This window comes from Musca autumnalis, unplaced genomic scaffold, assembly GCF_047663935.1.
Source record: "Musca autumnalis isolate F117 unplaced genomic scaffold, ASM4766393v1 scaffold_4, whole genome shotgun sequence".
Lineage (NCBI taxonomy): Eukaryota > Metazoa > Arthropoda > Insecta > Diptera > Muscidae > Musca > Musca autumnalis.
Window position 1 is genome coordinate 236325437 of NW_027411977.1, and position 24923 is coordinate 236350359.

The following is a 24923-nucleotide window of genomic DNA, read 5'->3' on the forward strand; positions in this document are numbered from 1 at the left end:
TACAGAAGATCTTTTAGAGAGGCATTCTGTAGCAAGAAGAACTTTCGGGGAACTTTCTGACCGATCTACTTTAAATAGAACAGCTTTTATAGAGGCTTTCTGTGGTTAGAAAGTCCTTCGCGAAATTTTTCTATAGATAGAAAAGCTTTTCCAAAAAGCTCTCCAAAGCCAGCTATATCTGGAAGACCTCCTCCATGAGCTCTTATAAATAGAGAAGACTTTTGAGAGATTTTCTATAGATGAAAGAGCTTTCAAAGAGGCAGAAAAACCTGCAGAAGCTTAAGCTGAAAGATACTCTCCAACTTCCAGACCAGCTTTCAGAAAGAGAAAGCCTTTTGAGATGACTTTAGTAGACACGAGTGTCACCTTAGAAGCTTTCTGTATATGAAAGTACTTCTGCAAAGGCATTCAGGAGATGGAGAGTTTACAACTTGTATACTTTTATAAAAGCTGTGCCAAAGTCAGCACCTTTTGTAAGATTTTCTCTAACTAAAAGTCCTTCGTGTGAGATATCTTTATTGATATGTTTGTGATCTTTTAAAGCTAGGAGAAGTTCCAGACAGGTTTTTTCAGAACTAAATCAACTTTAAACGAGGGCCAGAGAAAACTAAAAAAGTTAGAAAACTTTTCAAAGAAGTATTTTTAGATCCAGCTACAGTCCAGCTAATTTTGCCTCGACCAGAAAGAAGAACACCAGGAAGCCCAGGCGATCCTATAGAGGCGTTTAAAAAAACCAAGTGTCTTCGGAAGGTATTCTTTTGCTAGAAGAGTTCTTAAACAGTTCGGCTGGATACTAGCCGAGTGCTCTTGCTTTATTTTTATGTTGGCTATGAGTTATACCTGCGTTAATATCTTGTGCAATTAATTTTCTGGCATAATTGTCTTCGTTATTCCTGGGCTCTGATGGGGTAAAATACCTCTCTTCATACAACCTTAGCACCGTTTATGTTGTAGTTGTTTCATTAAGCTTTATACAAAATCAAGTGAACCCTTTATGCGTGCAGGGTCCGAACATTCCAGATAAGCAGGGTTCTTAAAATGCTTAAGTAGGTCCACATGCACACTTATTTCGAGACCCTCCTCCCACATACTATAAATTGTTCGCTGCAGTTTAAAAAATAATCCTACTTTTCAGAAGGATTCTTTGCAATAATGGTCAATAGAAGAACCCTTTCTTTCAGAAAGGTCAATAGGATCAGATCAGGTCAAAAGGATCAGTAGAAGAACCGTCAGGAAAAGCACTCTTTCTTTCAGAAAGGGTCTATAGGAAAAAAGGGCCTAAAGAAGTATCCTTTCATCGAGAAAGAGTCTATAGAAGAACCCTTTCGTTGAGAAAGGGTCTATAGAAGAACACTTTCGTTGAGAAATGGTTTAAGGAAGCACCCTTTTTTGAGAAAGGTCCTATAGAAGAACCCTTCCTTTGAGAAATAGCCTATAGAAGCACCCTTTCTTTCCGAAAGGGTCTAAGGAAGCACCTTTCATTTCCGAAAGGGTCTAAGGGGCACCTTTAATTTCCGTAAGGGTCTACATAAGCAACCTTTCATTAGAAAAGCTCGGTCTAAAGAAGCACCCTTTGATGAGAAAAGGTCTAAAGAAGCATCCTTTCTTTCCGAAAAGGTCTAAACAAGCACCGTTTCTTCCCGAAAGGGTCTACAGAAGAACCCTTTCGTTGAAAAAGGGTCTATAGAAGAACCCATTTGTTGAAAAAGGGTCTATAGAAGAACCCTTTCTTTGAGAAGAGGTGTAAGGAAGCACCTTTTTTGAGAAAGGGTCTATAGAAGAACCTTTGAGAAAGGGCCTATAGAAGCACCCTTTCTTGGAGAATGGGCCTATAGAAGCAATTTTTTTTTCCGAAAGGGTCTAAGGACGTACCTGTTCTTTCCGAAAGGGTATAAGGAAGCACCCGTTCTTTCCGAAAGGGTATAAGGAAGCACCGGTTCTTTCCGAAAGACTATAAGGAAGCACCCATTCTTTTCGAAAAGGTCTAAAGAAGCACCCTTTCTTTGAGAAACGGTCAAAAGAAGCACCCTTTCTTTGAGAAAAGGTCAATAGACGCACCCTTTCTTTGTGAAAGGGTCTATAGAAGCACCCTTTCTGTGTGAAGAGGTAGGAGGAAGCACCGTTTATTTGAAAAATGGTCTATAGAAGAAACCCTTTCTTTGAGAGAGGACATATAGAAGCACCCTTTCTTTGGGAATGGGCCTATGGAAGCACGTTTTTTTCAGAAAGGGTGTAATGAGGTACCCTTTCTTTCCGAAAGGGTCTAAAGAAGCTCCTTTTCTTTCCAAAAGGGTCTAAAGAAGCTCCTTTTCTTTCCGAAAGGGTCTAAAGAAGCTCCTTTTCTTTCCGAAAGGGTCTAAAGAAGAACATTTTCTTTCCGAAAGGGTCTAAAGAAGAACATTTTCTTTCCGAAAGGGTCTAAAGAAGAACATTTTCTTTCCGAAAGGGTCTAAAGAAGCACCCTTTCTTTCAGAAATGGTCAATAGAAGCACCCTTTCTTTCAGAAAGTTACAAGAGAAGCATCCTTTCTTTCCGAAAGAGTCTAAAGAAGCACACTTTCGTTCAGAAATAGTCAATAGAAGCACCCTTTCTGTCAGAAAGGGACAAGAGAAGCATTCTAAAGGAAAGGTCTAAGGAAGCAACCGTTCTTTCCGAAAGGCTCTAAAGAAGCATCCTTCCTTTCCGAAATGGTGTACAGAAGCATCCCTTCTTTCCTAAAGGGTCTAAGGAGCACTTGTTCTTTTTCAAATGGTCTAAGGAAGCACCTTTTTCTTTCCAAAAGGGTCTAAAGAAGCACCCTTTTTTTCCAAAAGGGTCCTAAGAAGCATTCTTTCTTTCAGAAAGGGTCTAAGTAAGCACCCATTTTCCCGAAAGGTATAAAGAAGCATCCTTTCTTTCCGAAAAGTCTAAGGAAGCGCCCGTTCTTTCCGAAATGGTCTAAAGAAGCATCCTTTTTTCCGAAAAGGTCTAAGGAAACAACCGTTCTTTCCGGAAGGATCTAAAGAAGCATCCTTCCTTTCCGAAATGGTGTAAAGAAACATCCCTTCTTTCCGAAAGGGTCTAAGGAGCACTTGTTCTTTTTGAAATGGTCAAAGGAAGCACCTTTTTCTTTCCGAAAGGGTCTACAGAAGCATCCTTTCTTTCCGAAAAGGTCTATGGCAGCACCGGTTCTTTACGAAAGGCTCTACGCAAGCATCCTTTCTTTCCGAAAGGGTCTAAGGAAGCATCCTTTCTTTTCGAAAGGGTCTATAGAAGAACCCTTTTTTAAGAAAGCATCTACTAAAGCAACCTTAGTTTAGGTTAGGTTTAAGGATGCGCAGCCATCTACTAGTATAGGTGACTGCTCCACTCGGAGACCGTTGGTCCATTGTGTTCATCCTGTGTGGGCTATTGCTGAAGATTTAGGGTGTTAATGTAGTTTATGAGATGAGGATGATAGGGTAGATGTGATGAGTTGATGGTGAGTGTAGGAGATGTTGAGTTGATGTGCTGTACAGATAGGATGGAGATATAGAGAGTGATGCCAATGTATAGATAAAAGTCTTCTGGAAGAGTGAAAAGAGTCTGATTACTATTTGGTTTTTATGGACCTTTGCCAAGCCATGATAGATGTTTGGCAAAGTTGAGTAGGACGATGGGATCTATGTTAGACAGGAAGGTTAGAGTGTCTATCTCATATCCACCTAGTGATCGGTATCTCCTTGTTTGCAACAAGGGCCACCTACAAAGCAGATGTTCGACAGTCTCTATCTCCTCCGCTTCTTCACATAGTCTTCAGTAGTCAATGCCACTGTCGTCCCATTTTGAAGTTAGAGATCTCACTCTGCAGTGACCTGTTATAAGTCCCACCGCGATTTTCATCCCTAACTTATCAAGTGAGAGAAGGGAAGCCGTTCTTCGACGAGAAACCATAGGCCAAATTGCCTTGAATACCCTACAACCAGGTTCCAATAGCCATCTTTGATGTGCTCTCTCATTTAAGATCCCCCGAAGTTTGCCGATGTAGTGGCACATCGGTGGCCGAACGGTTTCATCAACCGATAAGTCGATAGACCTGGAGCCACCTCGACCCAGTTCATCTGCTACCTCCTTTCCCATAATGTTGCTGTGACCCGGAACTTAACATAGTTTTACGATATCGTGTATATCCTGCAGAGTTCTCCTGCAATCAAGAATAGCTCTTGAATTTATCGTCCATGACTTGAGAGCCTTGAGGGCCGCTTGACTATCGACATATATAGTCACCGGTCCTGTAAGGCTGCCTTCAAGCCCTTTCACCAATTCAGCTGCTTTCCTGATAGCAATAATCTCCGCCTGAAAAACACTACAGTTATGGTTGAGCTTGTATGAGTTCTTGATTAGTGGATTCTCGCAGTAGACGCCAGCACCAGTACCTTCTGCCATCTTGGACCCGTCTGTGTAAATTGCCAGACGGTCCAGAGGAGATATGCACTCAGCCCATGCGTATCTGCTTGGGAAGATAACGGTTAAGGAGTCAAACTTGAATGAGGTAGGCATATAATCGCTTACGCAACCATTGTCACCTAACTCAAGTCGACTATCGATTAGTTTTAGGACATTCGAGTGTCCAAAGTGTGAACCACGCCAACACCCTGACTGCCGGAGTCTACAAGCAGTTCTCGCCGCCTGAAACTGGATTAGGATAACCAAAGGTTGGAGATCCAGGAGTGCTTTTAATCGATCCGGAAATCAGCAGTGACGCAACCTTACTTTAGGAAAGGTTCTGTATAAACATCTTTTGATTAAGATAGGGTCTATAGAAGCAACATTTCTTCTATGGAAACAACCTTTATGTTTTAGCTAAACAAATTTACGATTATGAACTCGGTCAATTATCGTTACCAAAGAAGGGCTTATTAAACTACTTAAAAACTAATAAGCCAAACAGCCTTGATTTTGACATCTCTAGAATGTTTAATTGATCTTAACATCAACAATAAAATGTTATTGCTATATAAACCCAATAATAAACTAACTTCAATCAAGTTCCCCTTACTTTATGGAATCTATGACTGCTTAAGACGAAAGAGAAGAGGAAAAAACTAATAATAAATTGCTTTCCAAATGTGAACCTTCTTAGACTAGAGCACAATGTTACAAGTGTTATAAACATGTCAAAAATAATAATATATTGCATTTGGCCATATATGTATGTTAGCCAGACAGAGTTCACTCTATGGCTACAAGAATTCAATCACAATCTTTCGAGTTATGGATGTTGCTGTTGCCACGTTCGTTTGTTGGATTTTTTGCCAAAACAACACGAAAACCAATAAAACATAAATTCGAACTTGCGCACTCACACTCCAAGTGTAGACAATAAACCTTGATGGCCATAAACATGAAACATTGCTTAGAAATCAGTCTATGATCTGATGATGATGATGGTTCAAACAACGTGGACGGCAATAGACAAGTTGCAAACATTTATTTTTTGTTTTTTTTTTTTTTATTTTATTTTTGGTCAGACAAAAAAACAAAGATTTAACAAATTAATTGAAAATATTAATAACATTTTAACACTTCGAACTTCAGCCAAAGAAATAGAGAGACAATGTATGGCATCTACAAAGCAGCAGCAACAGACAGCAACAATATAATTATCATCACAGCCATCATCTTCATCATCAACATCACCACCATGCTCGTCATCACAAACAGTGGGAGTCTAGGCAACAATTGTGGCTTTATTTTAATGGCACTTTTTGTTAGACAAATCGTTTTTGTGGTTAAACAATGTTGCTGTATTATTACCAACCCCTTGCCAACCTTCTTTTTCGGGGACATAACTAAAATGCTCTGGCTTCCATTGAATTCCCATTCACTTGTTCCCAAACTCCTGGTAGTTTTAATTCCATTTCACATACTGACTGCATCTTGTATTCGTTTTCATTGGGGGTACCATGTCTAATTCTAATCAGATTTCGTGAGTGTATATGTGTTACTTTGTGTTTAACTGATGTAGGACCAGGACCATGTGGACAGGCATGTAATATGTTCTCTTAATAGTCAACAGTTCAGTTCCCAATGACCATTGATTTGCCCCAGAAGTAGAAAACCAAAACGAGTTGTAGTGCAAATAAATTTTGTTATGTTTTGGCCAATTTGTGGATTTGTGAATGTTTGTATGTGTGTGGTGGTGGTGTAGTTGTTGTCATATTCTCCTTTGTGTTGTTGCTTTGTTTTTATAGTTTTTTATGTATCTCCATTTTATCACCAAATGAAAATCACATAAAATTAAATTAAAAATTATGAGTCTATAACATGATTGTCGGTTTGCCCATCCATACCTGTGGTCGTTGGTCGGCAATTGAAATGCCAATTCCAAGTTTTATTTGCACTTTTAATAATTTTCCCATTACGTTTTCATTTATTTCGCTAATAAAGTTATAGTTTTTTCTTCTGCTAAGATTTTTATGATTTCACATAATGAAAGCTGTCAAAGCATGTCGAGAATTTGAAGAGTGGGAAATTAAATTTATGATCGTCTTGGAATTTGAAATAAAATCAAGAGGGTTTTAAAGAAAAATATTTTTTTTTAATAAGACAACAAAATGTTTCGAAATGATGGAACTAAAAATCCAACTTGTATGGCAGAAAAATAGACTTAGCACAGATCGGATTTCAGATATTTTCATGCCGAAGGGGAACCACCACTATTTAAAATGGATGATGTTAAAAATGCCATTATGACCGCTAAATCAAATTTCATCAAAATTCCCATACTGTTCATAGCAACCCACATCGCGCCCTAAGTGTGGAAAATAGGCTATTGAAGCTCGGCCTATTTTACTTTTGTCGCCCGTATCAACGACTCCTGAGGCTTTAGCACACCCCATCATAAGAATAAGCTATCCAGTTGCCAATTATCAGCATGGGTTCTGCAAGTAGAGTTGTACCAAAGGAACTATATGGAACTATCTAGTTCACTTCGCAGTTCCGATGGCCCACATTTTTTCTTTGAACAAACTGCGTATACTTAATATGACACGTTACATTTCATGATGTTACTCATACGTTTTGGAACTAGCACAAGGAACTAGGAACTAGATTACCCAACTCTATCTGCAAGCAGCACAGTACATCAGCAGCGCTGCACGCCATCTCCACACGTACATTTTAACCGAGGACTCAACCAGAAGAAACAGTGCGAAAGGATAGATTTGGTGGCGCTCGACTTATCAAAATTTTGATACTACCAAGCACTCCAAGCTGTTTGAGGCCTTCGAGAGACTACACTCCGGTTAAGTTTGAAACGTTGGATAATCTATTACATGTGTGAACGCCAGTCGTACATGGAATTCAAAAACAATAAATCGAAGACCCGTAGAGTGAATAATATCTCAGTAACTGCTTATCCTCTACTTTTCGGTGTTCCACATTGTACGGTCTTGGCGTCGGATACCTTCCCTTATGTGATTTGTGGTCATGGCACTTTTTCCGCGCGAGGCATACGTATATCCGCCACTATGTCTACGACCACTATGCTCACCACATGGACTGCGCAGATGACCAGCACAGGGTGGAAAGTCATGATCGATGGCAACATAACCACAGCTATCTGTGACGAGCTGAGATGTAGAAACAGGATCCTCAAGTCCCTAGCCGGCAGCGCTTGTGGTGTTGAAAGATACATATTTTTCACCACATACAACGTAAAATATCAGTCTGTGGTATGATGCATCGCGATGGAACAATATTCAAACAGGTCAGAACGCCACCCTGAGAACTGCAACACGGTGTCTCATCATAAAAGGTGGACCATCTGTACGAAACAAAGAAGGAATATTGTGAAAGATTGATTGATCTTACCACTTTTTCTGTCTAAGAAATATGCAACTACCCAACACTAAGTCTACGACTACTAGGTTCATCACATAGACTGCGGAGATGAGTACCACAGAGTGGAATGTCCTGATCGATGGTAACATCGTTCTGTCAATTAACTACCCCAAGATTATGGAGGTAAAATTTGACAATATGCTCATATCGAAAACAAATCACACAGCTAACTGCGACAAGCTGAAAGGTAGATACAGGCTCTTCAAGTCACCCAGGCGGAAGTACATGAGGTGCAGGCAAAGAAATATTTTTGGCCAAATATAGCGTAAAAGATGGGTTTGTGGTAAAATATGCGGCGCAAGTGTGGTCCGGGAATAAAAGTAAGTAAATTTATTCAAGCATTAATCTCTCGTTGGAGTTGAGCTTAATGATCGAAGATGCTTGCAAGGCAAAATATTCAAACATGTCAGAACATCGCTCTGAGAACTGCAACAAGTTGCCTCCTCGTGTCATCAGTGGACCATCTGCATGGGGAGATAAAGATTCCTCCAGTACGGCAACACAAATACATGCTCTCGTTGCAGTACTTGCTCGGGTGTTTCCGTAAGAGTCATCCTACTCAAAGCATGCCATCCTACTGCCCCACTCAGACATGTCAGGAGGGATCTTCATGATCTAGAGAGGAAGGTCTAACGATATAAGGGAGAATCCCTAGATCACAAAGCCAATCAACCAGGTTTGGATAGCATTCAAACAGATGTAGTCGAAGGGGCCATCAACAACTATCGCGTGAAAGCGTTCCTCGGAGTACATCGCCCATTTATCGCAGCTGAACAACGCCATGGGTCACGACAAACCAAACTAGTTTTGGTTCAATACCTGTGGGGCAAGAATTGATGACACGATGCAAAACATCTGCAGGGCAGGCCGGCGCGGTACACTGCATATTTTCAACTACCCTTATAAATCTTATCAGACTACCAGTACTTGTAATGAAAAAACCCCAGTTCTCTTTATGAAAATCCTCCACGCCTTCTCATAGAAGACCAACATGCCTTCTCATAAAAACCACCAGGTCTTCTTATAGAAGACCACCAGGTCTTTTCATAGAAGACCACCAGGTCGTCTTATAAGAGACTACCATAGTCTTTTTACGGAAGACCACCATGTATTTTTATAGAAGACCACCAGGCCTCAAAAACTTAACATGTCAGGAAGAACATCAGGTTTTCTTATGGAAGACCAACACATCTTTTCATAGAAGACCACCAGGGATTCTTATAGAAGACCACCAGTTCTTCTTATGGAAGACCACCACATCTTCTCATAGAAGACCACCAGGTCTTCTTATGGAAGACCACCACGCCTTCCTATAGTATACCGCCAAGAAGGCCACCAAGACTTCCAAAGTAAGGAAGAATATCAGGTCTTCTTAGGGAAGACCAACACATTTTCTCATAGAAGACCATTAGTGCTTCTTATAGAAGACCACGAAGCCTTATCACAAGGGACCACCAGGTTTTTTTGTGGAAGACCAACTGATCTTCTTATAGATGGCTACGAAGTCTTCCCAAAAAAGACCCCCAGACCTTTACATAGAAGATCAACAGGCATTTACATAGGAGACTACCATGTCTTCTCAAAGAAGACCACTACGCCTTATCATAGAAGGCGAAGTTTTCTCATGAAATACCACCCAAAGAAGAGGACCCATAGAATACCACGAAGTTTTCTCATAAAAGATCATGAAGTCTTCTCAAAGAAGACGGCCAGGCCTTCGAAATGTTTTTATGGAAGAACAGTATTGATTCTCATATAAGGACTCCAGTCCATCTCATAGAAAATCATCAGGCCTTCCACTCAGAAGGAGTGAACCCACAGCCTTTAAGCTAACGAATGTGTATACACTTTAATACATCTCGTAATATTTTGGATTTTGTTAGGAATACTTTGTCAAGTTCCGGTAACTGACTTCTAAAAGCTAAAAGTTGTCGGTTGAGTTCAGCTTACGGCATATTCGATGATAGTTTTGGAATATATTCCGAATGTACTCTTTGCGGTTCTGTTTGCAGCGATATAATGGTGTTCGTGGACATGCCCATGCTTCCGGAAATAATACTACAACTTTGGAAAAGAGAAAACCCCCCAAGTTTAAATCAATTTCCAAGCTATCCTATAACCGCTCACTCCCTCAGGTGCCTTCTATACAAAATTTCGAAATTAACTCCAGTTTAAGGTAACCTATCGGGTAGTGTGGAAATTTTAAAAGAGGTAACTCTTGTCATAATGACTATAACAGAATATTTATATTTCTATGGTAGGCTAATACCCCCACATTAGTAATGCTCCCATATTCCCAAACTTACATATTTTTTGACCCCGTGAACCCAATCTGTACATCATCTAGTTCAATTATATTCGCAGCAATTTTTCAATATTTTTTTCATTACCCTTTACTTTACGAGCATTGTCTTGTATGTCGTTGGTTTTGTTTTGGCATTGCTTTCGTTTATTTGCCTTTCAATAAAATTATTATCATGACATTTTCAATTTCTTGTATTTGGACAACCAATAAATCCTTGAGAAATCTCAATTTTCAAATCAAACTAAATTGCTTAGACTTGTGCACGCATCTTCGAACAACAAAACAGTAAAAGGCAAGACAGCCATGGCATCCAAACAAAAACACACAAGAAAAACATCCAAAAACAAGTCAATAGCAAAATAGGTTCCAAAAAAAACGCCAAACAAGAAGATGTCTCAGCGCAACCTCGAACTAAACACGCATGTTTGCTGGTCTAACAACATCACAGGCAAGCAATCGAGCAAAACCAAAAACAAAAACAACAAAAAATATTGTTCAATGGCTGTTTACTCTTGTTACTCATAAATATTCAAATTAAATATTTGTTTGCTTTTTGGTTACTTTCGATGAACCACAACAACAATGTTGTACTGTCTTCACAACAACAAGGAAGAAAAAAGGAACCCATAGGAAATAATCGCCAACTTAAAATGCAAACAAATCATCGCGATGCCATAAATAAAGTTACAGAACAGAGTGTGTAACTACATTTATGCAACAAGGTTATGCTTTTGGGAAAGGGAGTGGGATATGTGGTGAGAGCTACAGCAGTAGCAAAGGACCTAACAATAATCTGCCTGTTGCAAATATTAGACCCTGTCGAAGAAAGGGAGTTCAGTGTTTTGTTGTCAATTGCTAAATGGCCTGAGAAATTTACATTGACATCTTGTTTCTTTACATGCTAGGAGGACTTTAGGATAGGAAAAGACAACTTAAGAATATTGCTGTGAATACCCTGAAGAAAAAAATGTCTTTATAAGTGAGTGGTAAGTTCGTTATATCTTTTGAACTCGGCAGTATTGAGGAGAACCAGCATGATTGAACTAAAGTTTTATTTATTATCGGAGTATGACAAATTACGGCGTGATTAAAATTGTCTGGGAGTTGCGGAGCCGAGCCATTTTTTATTGGACACCGATTTCAGACTTCGAAGTCGATTTTTCCACGGTTCCGAACATTCGCCCTGAAGGAGTAATTATAAGTCGATTTGCTTGGAAGGCACCTAGGCAAGTTGACAGATATATTCCTTATACGACATAATCGTGAAGAAATATTTTGTTTTTCAGATTTTGGACCAAATCGGTTACTCCCTTCGAAAGCACGATGTACACCATTTTAGGAAAACATTTTAGACATTTGTGGTGGAGGTACACGAAGGAGTAGATCTTTGTGGTCCATCTGCGAACTCGATCTATGTTTAGACAATATATTACAACGTGCAGAGTTTGGAACAATTCTGTTTTTTTCGCTTGGGAATTATCTTGCGTACCAGCCAGACAGACGGACAGAATGATCCAAATCGATCTGATGGACAGGCCTAAGATGGCCATAAAAAGAGAACATATTATTGCCATCTATGAGAAGAACGTAAGGCCTCTAACAGGAATAACTTTTTTGTCTTCGTTTCGCAGAACTTGAGGTGTTCTTTAGGAATATTTGAAATTCTGTGTGGGAGGTATTCAAAGTAGAGGACAAATATAAGCCATATCAGAATTCTCATTTCTCCCAGAAGAACTAAACGTCTTCTTTCGGAATGCCCAGTGGTATTCTACTAGAAAACCTACTGGTCTTCCTTGAGATAATCTTATTGCCTTCCCTACCAAGACCTTGGGCTATTCTACAAGGAGACCTTATGGCCTCCTATAACAGGACTCACCACTTCCCTATAAGAAGACTTAGTGGTACTTGGCCTTCAATGAGGCAATCTGTTGATCTTCTATGAGAACGTTGTTATTCTATAAGAAAATCTCGTGTTCTTCTATCAAAAGAGCATGTCGTCTCCTATAGGAAGACCTGGTGACCTTCTTCATCTGAAAAAAAAACTTTGGAGTCTTCTTAAATTTTCTGTAGGAAGACCTGCTGGTTTTCTATAAAAAGACCTTATGGTCCTCTATAGGAAGACATGGTAATCTTCTGTATCTGAAAGAAGATTTTAGAGTCTTCGCATAGAAAACCTTCGTGTTACTGTAGGAAGGCTTTGTGGTGTTCTATAAGAACACCATTTGGTATTCCATAAGAAGTCCTTGTGCTCCTCTATAAGAAATCCTTGTGCTCTTCTTTGTGATCTTCTATAAGATGATCTTATGGACTTCTGTATGAATACTTTGTGGTCTCCTATAGGAAGAGCGTCTGGTCTTCTAAAAGGATACCACTTTGTCTTCTATAAGAAGTACTTTTGGTCTTCTATACGAAGATTAACTGTCTTTCTTCTATATGAAGACCGTCTGGTTTTCTATAAGAAAGTCATCTTCCTTCAAAAAGAAATCCATCTTTCTTCTATAAGAAGATCATGTTTCGCGGACTTCTATAAGAAGAGAACACCACAAAATTTTGGTCTGCTGTAAGAAGTCCTTATAAAAGACCGTTTGGTATTTGTGGTGGCACTTACTACAAGCAGTAACTGTGCTATCAAAAATAAAAAAATATTAAGTAGGCTAAGAATTATTCCTATGTGAAAAATGAAAACAAAAATATTTTCATAAAATAAAGTTTAGTTTTGTATTTGAAATTGGAAAGAACACTCATATCCATACTACATTGGTGAATCCGAGCGGAAGAAATTCAAACATTTTCAAATATGTCAACCGAAAAGAATTCAATGGAAATATCCCGAGTTGCCGTACGCGTTCCTCCATTTTGGCGACAAAATCCAAAGCTATGGTTTATCCAATTGGAATCCCAATTTGTAACGGCAGGAATATCTTGCGACGAAACAAAATTCTACACGCTAGTTGGGTCCATGGAAAGCAATATCCTAAGTCACGTGAGCCATGTTTTGGAGAATCCCCCAGCGAGGAACAAATATGAGACGCTCAAGAAGACATTGCTGAACGAATTTATGGAATCGGAAGAAAAGAGGATACGGCAATTATTGGAAAACGTATGTATTGGTGACAAAAAGCCCTCCGGATTGTTGAGAGAAATGCGAGAATTGGCAAGCGGAAAAGTGTCTGAAGAGCTTTTGAAGACATTATAAATTTAACGCCTACTTCAAACAACAAGAGCTATATTGTCGGTGAGCGAAGATAAAATTGATAAATTAGCAATGATGGCGGATAAAATCCATGACCAATCGGATGCTGCTGGTGTAGTCAACGCGGTTTCAACAAGCGAGAACGATCGATTGCAATTTCTTGAAAGGCAAGTATCGGAACTTTTAAAAAAGGTCGATAGTTTGACAGTTAAAGGAAATAGTAAAAACAAAACGAATTATGGCCGCTCAAGAAGCAATTCACGGGCAAGATCTTCCATATGCTGGTGCCCTTTCAAGTTTGGCAAGAAGGCTACAAAATGTCGGTCACCCTGCTCCTTCAAACCATCGGAAAACAGTTAGGCACCTCATCTACGGTGACGGATGAGAGTGACCTACAGATAAGTCGCCTGTTCATTCAAGATACAAAATCGAAATACAGGTACCTTATAGATACTGGAGCCGACATTTCAGTTATACCACCGACGAGTGAAGACAAAAAGTGTCCACGGAAATCATTTGTGTTGTATGCTGCAAATAATACGAAAATACGAACGTATGGAACAAAAGTTGTAAATTGCAACATTGGTCTTCGACGAAAATTTCTCTGGTCTTTTATTGTTGCTGATGTCGCACAGCCAATAATTGGGTCAGACTTTTTGAAAAATTTTGGACTTCTTGTAGATGTTAAAATAATCAGCGTATTGATTCAACGACGAACCTTAAAATGCCCGGTTATTGTTCCAGGGATCAGAATTTAACGCTGAAGGTAATTTCGAATGTTCCAGGAAAGTATAATTCTATTGTTTCCGAATTTGTTGATGTCACGACACCGGGTATCAAGTTACCCCCGGTTAAACATCATATAACACATCATATTAATACGAAAGGACCAGTAATTTCCGTTAAGGCACGGAGAAACTCAAGATCGCTAAAGATGAATTCGATTACATGATGCAGTTGGGAAGATGCAGACCATCAGCCATGACTTCGGATATGCATATGCTGGCTGGTAAGAAAGTATTTTCCAAAATTGATTTGGTCAAAGCGTACTTTCAGATTCCTGTAGCTGAGGAAGACGTCGATAATTACGCCCTTTGGATTGTTTGAATTTACGCGAATGCCATTTGGTCTCACGAACGCTGCGCAAACATTCCAACGCTTTATTAATGAGGTTTTACGAGGACTTGACCTCTGTTTCGCTTATATTGATGATATAATTGTGGCGTCTGAAAATGAAGAAGAACACAAAAATCATATCCGGCAAATATTCTCCCGGTTACAAGAATATGGCGTAACTATCAACAGTGAAAAAAGCGAATTTGGCAAGAATTCTTTTGAATTTTTGGGATACTGTGTTAATCCAGATGGTCTTATTCCAAGTCCAGAACGACTATCTGCAATTCTCCAGTATAAATTGCCACAAACAGTTAACGAATTAAGTCGATTCCTGGGAATGATCAATTTTTATCGACGTTTTATTCCGACAGCCGCTCAAGCTCAAGCAACGTTAAATGTCGTAAAAAGTGGCCAAAAGAAAAACGATAAAACGCCAATAATTTGGACACCGCCAATAATTTGCAAACGCTGCGCTTTTGGCATATCCTGTTGAATCCGCCAAAACATCTTTATGGGTAGATACTGATACTGGTATGGGAGCTGTTCTCCAACAACTAATAGATGTTGGATGGAAACCCCTCGGATTTTACTCCAAGAAATTATCTGAGACGCAAACATGTTATAGTGCATCTCCTCGTCAACTACGTCACTTAGATTTTATTGGACAGCATACTGTAGATATTCGCCATAAATGTACCTGGCTCAACGCAATATCGTTTCCAACTTCCTTGAATTATTCAGATCTAGCGGAAGATCAAGCGAAAGGCGAAGAACTCAAATGTTTGGTTACACGAGCAGTACCATCAAATCTAGAGCTGAAATAATTTGAAATTCCTACATCGAAGAAAGAAATCGTTTGTAATGTATCAGCATCTAAAGAAAGGCCGTACATCACACCTCGTTTCCGAAAACAAGTATTCGACATGATACGCAACATATCACATCCCGACTCAAAATCCTCAATTAAGATGATATAGGATAGGTTTGTATGACCAAATATGCGAAAAGAAATTTCAAATTAAACTAGGTCATGTTTAAAGTGTCAGCAAGTAAAGGTTGGACGCCATATAAAAAGCGCTGTTGGTCAATTTCCTATTCCAGACGAGCGATTTAAGGTAGTAAGCATTGCTATATAAGAAGACTTTCTGATATTTTGTAAGAAGACCTTCTGATCTTCCATAAGAAATCTCCTAGTGTTTTATAAGAAGACCTTCTTGCTTTTATAAGAAAAACTTTTCGTCAAGTATTCTACAGATGGCCTTCTGGTCTTCTGTTAATGACCTGTTGTTTGGTCGTTTATAAAAAGATTTTATTTCTTCTATAAGAAGACCTTCTAGCATTTCATTTATAAAGTTTTTTTTCTAGTCTTTTATAAGAAGATTTCCTGTATTTTATAAGAAGACACTGTGCTTCTCTTAACAGGAGCCTTTGTGGTTTTCTTTAAGAAGACATCGTGGTCGTCTATATAAAGTCCTTCTTGTCTTTCATAAGAAGACAATGAGGTCTTCTATAAGAAGGTCTTTTGCTTTTCTATAGAAGATCAGAAGGTTGTTTTATAGGAGATCACAAGGATACTATAAAACAACCTTCTGATCTTCTATAAAAAGACCTTGGATCATCTATAAGAATACTTTGTGGTCTTCTATATAGGAAGAATATAATCTTCTATAATAAAGCTTTGGGGTCCTACATAAGAAATCCTTGTGTTCTTCTATAACCAAAACTTGGTTTCCTCTATAAGAACTTGGTTTCCTCTATATGAAAAAAATGTTGTCCTTATATAATTGTTCCTCAAACATCCCAGACGGGACAAGGGAGACTTCTCTCATATCAATGAGTGCACCCCAATTCATAATAACTCAGTGATATGGAACCTACTGTTTTTCGCCGAGTCCGAACGGTGTGTCTTAAGACATCACTTGTAGAGTAGTTTTACATGGCTGAAATACTCATGGAATGTCGCCTGCATTACTGAAGGGGCATTTTACCTCCGTTGGAAATTTGGTGTTGCTTGACCGGGGAATCGAAACCACGACCTTCAACCTGAAAGGCGGGTGTGCATACCATCACACAACGGTGGCACCCCAATGTTGTTCTTTTTTATAAAAGGGTTTCTAAAAAAGACTTTCTGGTCTTCTAGAAAACGACATACTGAAGAAGAAGACGTATAAATCTCGCGTAAAACACACCTTCTGGTTTTCCATATAAAGTACATCGTGTTTTACAAAGAACTCGCTTTAGGCTTTTATAAAACTTCCTTACTGTCTTCCCTAGAAAAGATGATATTTTCCCCATCCATAATAAAATACTTTCTACTTTTCTAAAAGAGGACATGATAGTTTTCTATGAAGATATTACGATTTCTTAAAACACCTTCTCAACTCAGAAAACATTTTTGGCACTTCCAAAGAAGCTCCACTGTTCCTCTATAAGAATATCATGTTGTTCTGTAAACATCCCAGAAGGTACAAAGGAGATTTCTCTCATATTAACGAGTACATGCCGATTCATATTGCCTTAATGATATGAATCCTACTGTTTATAACCGATTCCGAGCGGCATGTCTTACGACAGCATTTGTAGAGAAGTTGTACATTGGAAAAATCATCAGGAAATATCGCCAAGATATTTTTTGTCACTCTCTATTTCACTCTCTATTTCAAGGAGAAATGTGGAAATTGTTTGCCCAAGTTTTTAAAATTTAGTCGGTGATACCCTAGTCGACTATGTGCTCGCAGTTTTGTATAGATTATCTTATGGTTTATTATAGTACGAAGACTAACTGGTGTTCTAGAGGAAGCCTTATAAACCTTGAGATGTTCCATTAGAAGACCTTTTGTTCTTCCATTAGAAGAATTTCTAAATTGGGACTTCCACATGAAAACTACAATCCCGTCTTCTTTTCTCTAAAAAATTAACTTCCGATTTACACAAAAAGATTTTCTGATCTTTTGTAAAAAGTCCTATTGATCTATTAAAAGAAGGTGTTGTGGTCTTCCCATTAGAAATTCTTTTCTTCTCCTGCAGAAATTCTTGTCTACCATAGGACTTTATCGACTTTAAGAAAAACTGCAAGTATTGTCAATAGCTTCCGGTGTTATCTAAAAAATTCTTTGGGTCTGTCGAAGGTGAGATACAAAGTCCATCATGCGCGAGCAAGTTAACCAGCCTCTCTTTTTAGCAACCTTTTTGAAATGAGCCTTTCAGCCTTCATGTGGCTAGAGCTGTTTCAAATGAACTATATGGAACTATTTAGTTCCCTACACAGTCTCTACGGTCACATCATTTGTATGAACAAACTGCATCGTATACGTAATATCATATTTCTAAGTTTCAGAAAATCTGTGAAAAATATGAAATTTACCTAAAAAATGGTTAGAAGTGATTATCGAAAATTCTACTGTAATATATTTTTGGATACTTTACTTTTGTTACACCCTGAAGTCCTCAAAAACAGTATTTTTCCTTAACCATTATCCTACCACCCTCCATAATTTTTTTCCCAAAACATTTTGAATTGTTTTCTCCTCTGCTCGACATAAACTATGTGGCCAATATGTAGCTGGTGTTGATTATGATACAACCCGAAAAAATCTGACGATGGTGGTCATTGTCGTTTTTTGGGTATTCTTGTTCCATGTAGCCTTCCTGTAACAATGATGCTCCCATTTTGTAGCATAGTTGACCCATGTGTCTACGTAATTCTGCATAGTTATATGGAAGCGACAAAATGTTTTCTTTTTTTCAAGAAAATTTATTTCTATGGACTGCCTTAAAGACCTTGGCCTTTATGCTAGATTACAAATTGTTGATAAACGTTAGCAAAGTAATAAATATTTGTTTTGGCTTACCAATTCACTGATGTAGCATATAAAGCTGTTAGTAGTTGCAGGCTGGATGGCTGCCTGAACTGAACTCCTCTTTTTCAAGATTATGCAAAGATGATTTCTTTGGGTTAGCATGGCCATAACATATGCAAATTTTTAGCATAAAGGCCTACAGGGAGATGATATGAGAAAATGCAATATAGAAGGAGCAGCAGGCACACCAACACACACACACATTCATTTACATAGTTATACATAGAAAAGTTAGCTGCTAAAATTGCTCATTCATTACTCAATTTTTGAAGAATTTTTCTTTCGTTGTTGTGGAAAAAGTGTTGAGCTGGAAAATATCTTAGAGCTTGGCTGACTATGGCTTTGGTGTTTTACATTTTTAAATCGCTTTTTTGTTGTTCATTGAATTTCTTATCCTCATCCATTATCATGCGTGTGAATTTTGCTCCAAGTTATGTATGATTTTGCCATACATATTAAGCTTGGTTTATTGTCATGCCACAAAAAAAACCCGAGATTTGTGGGTTTTTAATTGAATTTTTTTCTTACTTTATGGTTTTTATTTTATATCATAAAAATGCAAACGTTTTTTTTCTCGGAATATTTGCTGTAATACAAATATCGAATTGTGTTAGTCATAATTCATTAACATGTTCTTGTTTTTGTTTTTTTCTGTCTTGCAGATGAATCAGACCTGTAAGGTCTGTGGCGAACCGGCGGCAGGTTTTCATTTTGGTGCATTCACATGTGAAGGTTGCAAGGTAAGTTTTGGTGGGAAAATTCTTTCGAAATTTTTGAAATTTTTATTTATTTATAAGCAAATGGATTATTTTAATAAAACAAAATGTGAAAGTATTTAGAGGTGGCTCATGGCATAACAGATGGCCACCGAGGAAGATTGAAATGTAATATTGAAACTGGATAACATAAAAATTAATTTCTTTATGATGTATACACTTTGCTTTGATATTATATTGTAATTTCAAACGGGGTTTTAAACCTCAATAAAATGCATTCTCTATAAACCACCCAAAAACAAAAGACTAAAGAAACAAACTTGCTTCACATTTACCGGCACAACAACCATCTAATATCTTCTCTATTTCGATAACATTAAAAAATATTATCTTTTTGCCTGCCAAATAATGATTTATATCCCACTCGCACCACTGCTATTTATAACGACGTTGATATAATTTTTCTTCTCATTTGTGTCATTAATTTACACCTGATATTCCTCATTCAAACCAATAAACTCTTCAAAATTGCTTGAACGAGTATCAAATTTATTTATTTCGCAAATATACTTGAACTAATTGATAACATCCGAAATAAATTTGGACATTTGCAAACGTTTTTAAAAACACATAAATATTTTTAGAAATGATATAACCGCCGCTTTGGGAACTTGTTCTCGGAACGATAATGACATGTTAATACAATTAAAATACGATAAATATTCTGAAGAATATTGCAGGGAAGGTGTATCAATATAAAAGTCAACAAACAATTAAAGAAGTATTTTGAAATGAACAAAACTCGGTTTAGCCTCTATTGGTGTTTACGGCCAAATACTAAAGACAGCAATTATGTTGAGATTAGGACAGAGATAGGCACCATAAAGCATGGGCTTTCTTCTGATAATCCTGGCTTTGTTTTCAAATATATAAACAGAGATATACCCCCAGCATGTGACGTAATAAAGAGAAGCAAACTACAACGTGACGACAAACTAGAGTAGTTTTTGCTTAACTACGCTCGGGAAATTGCAGTCGCCTAAATTCTTATTGGGCTGAAATCGACCGCGCCGTGCAAGACATCTGCCCAGTATGTGGCATGGGCTCGCACGACACAAAACACCTTTTCAACTGTCCAATCAAACCTACTCATCTAACTCCAGTGGATCTGTGGTTACATCCCATCGAAGCAGCCACTTTTCTGGAACTGGAGATAGACCCAGAGCCAGATTGAACAGAAGAACGAACATACAAACATAATAACAAACACTGTTACAACAACAACATCAACGTGACGTTATAATCACGTATATATGACAACAATTATTATCAAAGAGCCCTTGTAGTCATGGCGGAACAGGGCTTTGACAACACTCCACCATCCATCATTTCTACCTGTCACTAGAGGTATAACAGGTCACACAATAGTGAATTTCACTCCAGTGTATTTTTGCAACCATCATCATCAGTGCTTAGGGCGAACAATTCGCATTCGCCTAATACCTCGGATCCCCCAAGTATTCCAGAAATAGATTCAAGGGCGAACTGGCTACTGCAGGAAGTTAGCTACACGGGTTGAGACTAAAGGCCGTTATAAATCCGCCAACGTACATCTCGGTGTGACAGAGTTGGAAAAACTTTTTGAGAGCTATCCATTAAGTTGTGGTGGCTAAAACATTCCAGGCACTTTAGTTGGTTAAAGTGGATTTTTTTAGAACTTTTGGACTATTATGTCAGGAAGCCTGTACCTGCCCACGAAAAACATATCGCTGTAAACAGGACCACGATAAATATACGACGACGATGAGTACCATCGGTACATCCGTGTGACAGAAGTGGAAATATTTTTTAAGAGCTATCCATTAAGTTGTGGTGGCTTAAAAATTCCAGGCACTTTAGTTGGTCAAAGTGGATTTTTTTATAACTTTTGGACTATTATGTCAGGAAGCATGTACCTGCCCACGAAAAACATATTGCTTGAAACAGGACCGCGATAAATACGATGACGATGAGTACCATCAGTACAAATTTCACAACGTACTTCGAACAATTCTCAAGCTGCCGAAAGAGTTGCCCAATAGATACCCTCGTGGAAATTGATGTACATTTTAAAGAAATTCTACGATGTAGAACGTTTCAACCAAATCGTATACTCAATTCTGAAGCTGATTTTATTTTAATTTTTCAGTTTTTCTGGGCCATTATCTTAGGAAGTGTGGACTTGACTCTGAAGGCAAATGTGCATAAACGGCACATTTGGGAAAATTTTAAAATTGAGAAAGGAGGAACCCGAAGGATTGGAATTACATATTCTCTTGGGATCTCCTATAGAGCGAAGAAGACCTCTTGATGTCTTCTATATACACAAGAAGACTTCTCGAAGCCTTCTATACACCGAAGAAGACAACTTGAAGCCATCAATAGATCGAAGACCATAGTATGGAGGGTATATTAAGTTTGTCATTCCGTTTGTAACACATCGAACTAATCATTTGCGACCCTATAAAGTATATATATTCTTGATCAGGATAAAATTCTAAGACGATCTAGCCATGTCCGTCTGTCCGTCCGTCTGTTGTAATCACTCTAGCGTTCGCAATAATTGAGATAGAGTGTTGAAATTTTGCACCCGAGGGTCTTTTTTCCATAGGCAGGTCAAGTTCGAAGATGGGCTATATCGGTCCACTCTTTGGCATAGCCCCCATATAACGGTACCTCCGGATTTGAGGTATTTTGACGTTCTTCGCCACATTTGCAGACCGAATTAGCTATAGTTTGGCACTTAGAGTTCCTAGTGATCAACAAACTTATTTCCCAAAGGATATGGGCATAGGTCCATGTTTTGGTATAGTCCCCATATAACGGTACCTCCCGATTTTCAGTATTTTGAGAATTTTAGCCAGAATTTGTAACCGAACTATCCGCAATTTGACATTTGAGGTTCTCAGTGCTCACGAAACATCTCCACCAAACATCGTCAATATAGGTCCATGTTTTGGTATTTTGAGAATTTTAGCTAAAAATTTTAACCGAACTAGCTGTAATTTGCCGTTTGAGGTTCTTAGTGGTCATGAAACATCTCAACCAAATATCGTCAACATAGGTCCATGTTTTGGTATGGCCCCCTTATAACCGTACCTCCCGATTTTCGGTATTTTGAGCATTTTAGTTAAAATTTTTAACCGAACTAGCTGTAATTTGATATTTGAGGTTCTTAGTGGTCATGAAACATCTCCACGAAACATCGTCAACATAGGTCCATGTTTTGGTATAGCACCCATATATCGGTACATCCCGATTTTCGGTATTTTGAAAATTTTAGCTACAATTTTTAACCGAACTAGCTGTAATTTGCCATTTGAGGTTCTCAGTGGTCATGAAACATCTCCACCAAACATCGTCAACATAGGTCCATGTTTTGGTATAGCCCCCATATAACGGTATCTCCAGATTTTCGGAATTTTGAGAATTTTAGCTGCAATTTTAACCGAACTAGTTGTAATGATCGGTATTTTGAGAATTTTAGCTAAAATAAAAATAATCGTCAATATGTCATCCATGTTTTGGTATATCCCCCCATATAACTGTACCTCCCGATTTTCGGGAATTTTCAGTGGTCACGAAATTTCTTCACTTAAATTCGTCAACATGGGTCCTTTTTTTGAGGGTCTACATTGTTTTGATGGAACTACCCTCAATTTGACTCTTGAAGTTCCCTGCAGCTATAAAACTTTTCCGCAAACAAATTTAAAGATAGGTTGACTCTTTGATATAGCCCCATAGGTAGTACCTTTCACCTAGCTGAACACATTTTTTTAGATTAGATAACACTGTGAAACAAAATGGATGTGAAAGTCTGGGGTACGGAAAATTCCTCTTGGGGAAGAAAGGCCTTGGTGAGTATATTATGAACCCCGAAGGACAGATCCGCCGTGAGTCGAACTTCCGCGTTATGGCGTGATTAAATTTTTGTTAGAGACCCCGTGGGTCATCAGGAATTAGAGTTATATCTTCGTTCACTGTTGCTTAAGTGCTCTACAAAAACAACAAACAAAGATATAATGCTAATTCATGATGGCTTACAGGGTCTCTTGCAAAAACTTCATCCCATCTGTCCTTCAGGGTTTTTAATATAAACACAACAAGGGCTTTCATCTCCAAAAGGAATTATCTCTGCCCCAACATTTGTGTTCACAGTGTAATTTAAGCAATAGTGGGAGGCAGTAGGAGTCTATCCATTGTCGAAAAGTTGTTACACCTAAAACTGTGAAAGGACCCTAATTATTCCATTTTAATTAAGACTATTTTATGGGGGAGGGTATAAAAAGTTCAATCCGGCCGAACTTAACGACTTTTTACTTGTTGAAGTCTTCTATTGACCGATGGAGACCTCCTTAGGTCTTCTATAGATCCAAAAAACGTTTAAAGAGAGGCCTCTTGAAGTCTTTTGCAGACAAAATGAGCTCTTTTGAAGTTTTCTGTAGACGCAAGAAGACCATAGTCGAAATAATACCTCTTAATGTCTTCTATAGATCAAAGAAGATGTCTTAAATTCTTCTGTCTGTAGACGACAGAAAACTTCTAGCCGTTTTCTGCGGCCAACAGAAGACCTCTTATGGTCTTCTATAGACCAAAGAAGACCTCGTGAGGTCTTCTGTGGAACAAAGAAGAGCTCTTTTGGTCTTCTATAATTTGGAGAAGACCTCTTGAGGTCTCCCCTAGACAGAGGAAAACATCTTGAGGTCTCCTTTTGACAGAAGAAGATATCTTGAGGTCTTCTTTAGACAGGAGAAGAAATTTTGAGGTCCCTTTTAGACATAGGCTGTCCTCTTGCGGTCTTCTATGCACAGAGGAAAACTTCTTGAGGTCTTTTTTAGACAGTAAATATCTTGAGAGGTCTCCTGAAGTCATAAGAATGCCTCTTGCGGTCATTTATAGACAGAAGAAGACATCTTGATGTCTTCTAAAGACAAGCAAGTAAGAACGGCGTTAAGTTTGACCGGGCCGAATTTGTTATACCCTCCACCACAAGTTGTATTGAAGTAAAATGGAATAATTAATTTCCATTCGTGTATGAAGAAAACTTAATACTAAATTTCAGCAATTTCGGTAAAACCCGTTCTATTGGGGCTATTTCAAAACGTCGATCTATACCGACAAATTTCTGACGGAAAGTTTTTAGACTCAAAGAAGACTAAATACCAAATTTCCTATATATAATGAAGCTAAAACCTTTAAAATACCGAAAATCTGGAGGTACCGTTATATGGGGGCTATATGAAGGTGTGGACCGATAACTTTATAGGGTCTCCGACGAATATTTCGATGTGTTTCAAACGGAATGACAAATTTTATTATACCCTCCATATGGTGGAGGGTATAACAAGTAAGCAAAGGCTATAGTCGGACGGGGCCGACCATGTGATACCCTACACCACAACCTCTAGGAATTAGTTATGTGCAACTGCCTTGCACGCTGAATGTCCGCTTTCGATTCCAAGGCCTGGCCACATAAAATTTTCAACGGTGGCAAAATACCCCTTAATAATGTTGGCGATTAGGACACGTATTTCGGATTCGACGGTAAAAACTAGCTCACATATCAATGACGTATTATGAATCCATTGATATAAGAGAAGCCTCCCTTGTCCCTACTGGGAAGTTTGTGGAATAATTATAAAAATTATACATTTCTATAACATATGCCAAAATTGGAAAATTCATTTTGATTAGCATCTCCTGCTAAATCTTTAAATTGTCTTTAAATATCAGGTTCCTTTTTTGAATACACTTAATACAAATAAATATATATATACAATGCAATTTGCCATATCTGTGATATTTGAGAAAATTGTGAGTTTATTGAAGAT

At 38.3% G+C, this 24923-nt stretch overlaps 1 protein-coding gene across 2 annotated transcripts in view; it reads left to right on the plus strand.

The window, feature by feature from the left end:
* Positions 1 to 24923, plus strand: part of knrl (knirps-like) — a 155818-nt gene that overhangs the window by 110943 nt on the left and 19952 nt on the right. For both annotated transcript variants that reach the window (XM_073982784.1, XM_073982783.1), the window contains one exon: positions 19000 to 19077. In XM_073982784.1, the coding sequence (XP_073838885.1) occupies positions 19000 to 19077 (78 nt within the window). The remainder of the gene's footprint in view (positions 1 to 18999; positions 19078 to 24923) is intronic.